Source organism: Charadrius vociferus, unplaced genomic scaffold (assembly GCF_000708025.1).
Source record: "Charadrius vociferus isolate BGI_N301 unplaced genomic scaffold, ASM70802v2 scaffold943, whole genome shotgun sequence".
Lineage (NCBI taxonomy): Eukaryota > Metazoa > Chordata > Aves > Charadriiformes > Charadriidae > Charadrius > Charadrius vociferus.
Genome location: NW_009647504.1, coordinates 175,702 through 177,558, shown reverse-complemented (window position 1 = coordinate 177,558; position 1,857 = coordinate 175,702). Strand labels below are relative to the sequence as shown.

Sequence of the window (1,857 nt, the reverse complement as noted above, 5' to 3'; positions counted from 1 at the left end):
GCAGGAGGATGAGGGGCCATGGGATAGGGATGTGGGGACAGGGGACGGGGCAGAGGGACATGGGATGGAGGGACATGGGACAGGAGGATGAGGGGACATGAGATGACGGGATGTTGGGATGGGATGGGTGATGGGATGGGGCAGAGGGACATGGGACAGGGGGACACGGGGCAGAGGGATGAGGGGACATAGGACACGGATGTGGGGACGGAATAGGTGATGGGATGGGGCAGAGGGACATGGGACAGGAGGATGAGGGGACATGGGATGATGGGATGTTGGGACAGGGGATGGGTGATGGGATGGGGCAGAGGGACATGGGACAGGGGGACACGGGGCAGAGGGATGAGGGGACATAGGACACGGATGTGGGGACGGAATAGGTGATGGGATGGGGCAGAGGGACATGGGACAGGAGGATGAGGGGACATGGGATGACGGGATGTTGGGACAGGGGATGGGTGATGGGATGGGGCAGAGGGATGAGGGGACATGGGACAGGGATGTGGGAACAGGGGATGGGTGATGGGATGGGGCAGAGGGATATGAGACAGGAGGATGAGGGGACATGAGATGACGGGATGTTGGGACGGGATGGGTGATGGGATGGGGCAGAGGGACATGGGACAAGGGGACATGGGTCAGAGGGATGAGGGGACATGGGACAGGGATGTGGGGATGGGATTTGGGGACAGGGGACAGGGCAGAAGGACATGGGACAAGGGATGGGTGATAGAATGGGGAGGATGGACATGGTATGGGGGACATGGGGCAGGGGGATGAGGGGACATGGGACAGGGATTGGGGGACAGGAGATGGGTGATGGGATGGGGCGGATGGACATGGGACATGGGGCAGGGGGATGAGGGATGAGGGGACAGGGATGTGGGGACAGGGGATGGGTGACAGGGGACGGGGCAGAGGGACATGGGACAGGAGGATGCGGGATGGGGTGACATGGCACAGGGGGTTGTGGGGCCAGGGGATGGGTCAGAGGGACGTGGGGCGGGAGGGTGAGGGATGGGGACACGGGAGGGGGTGATGCAGGGACAGGAGAGGGGATGGGTCAAGTGGACAGGAGATATGGGGACAGGGGATGGGGGACACGGGTTTGGGTGGGTGAGGACGGGGCCGGGGGGGCACAGGGGGACAGGGGGGACGTGGATGGGTTTCAGGGAGTCAGGGGGACGTTGGTGCCAAGGGGGGTACCACGGGTGATGTCTGTGTCCCCGGGAGGTGACAGGGTGACATGTGTGTCCCCAGCGCTTCAGCATGGAGGGCATCTCCAGCATCCTTCACTCCGGCCTACGCCAGACCTTCGGTCCCGCTGCCAATGAGAAGCAGGTACCTTTTTGCCCTTTTGTCCCCCCAAAATTGCCCAAATCTGTCCCCTTTCAACCCCCCATCCTGCACACCCCATTCCCCTGCACCCACCAAACCCCTTTTTAAAATACTTTTTAATTCTACGACCCCACTCCCTCCCCGACATCCCGCTAATCCCTCTTCCAAAAATCCAAGTTTTTCACCCCAAAAAATAAAAAAAATCCTCCCTAAGCAGGGGTTCGCTTTGGGGTGGGTTTTGCTGCGTGCAATTAATTCGGTAGCCCCTCAAAATACCTGCGAATTAAATGCAACCGCGGGAAAACTGCGGACATATTCTGCTTTTGCATCAATTTGGGGTGATTTGTGCAAAAAATCGGCAATTTTGTGCCATCCGGATGGTTTTTGGGGTGGGTTTTTTGTTTTTTTTGGGGGGTTTGTGTTTTTTTTTTTTATGCAGTACCTGAACACGGTGATTCCCTATGAGAAGAAAGGGTCGCCACCCTCCGTCGAGGACCTGCAGATGCTCACCAACAG

The 1,857-nt window shown here is 58.6% G+C and overlaps 1 protein-coding gene across 1 annotated transcript in view; it reads left to right on the top strand.

Annotated features, from left to right (window-relative positions):
• Window positions 1-1,857, top strand: part of FEZ1 (fasciculation and elongation protein zeta 1 (zygin I)) — a 30,873-nt gene that overhangs the window by 11,775 nt on the left and 17,241 nt on the right. Inside the window, exon 5 of the mRNA XM_009880759.1 lies at window positions 1,264-1,344. Within this exon, the coding sequence (XP_009879061.1) occupies window positions 1,264-1,344 (81 nt within the window). The remainder of the gene's footprint in view (window positions 1-1,263; window positions 1,345-1,857) is intronic.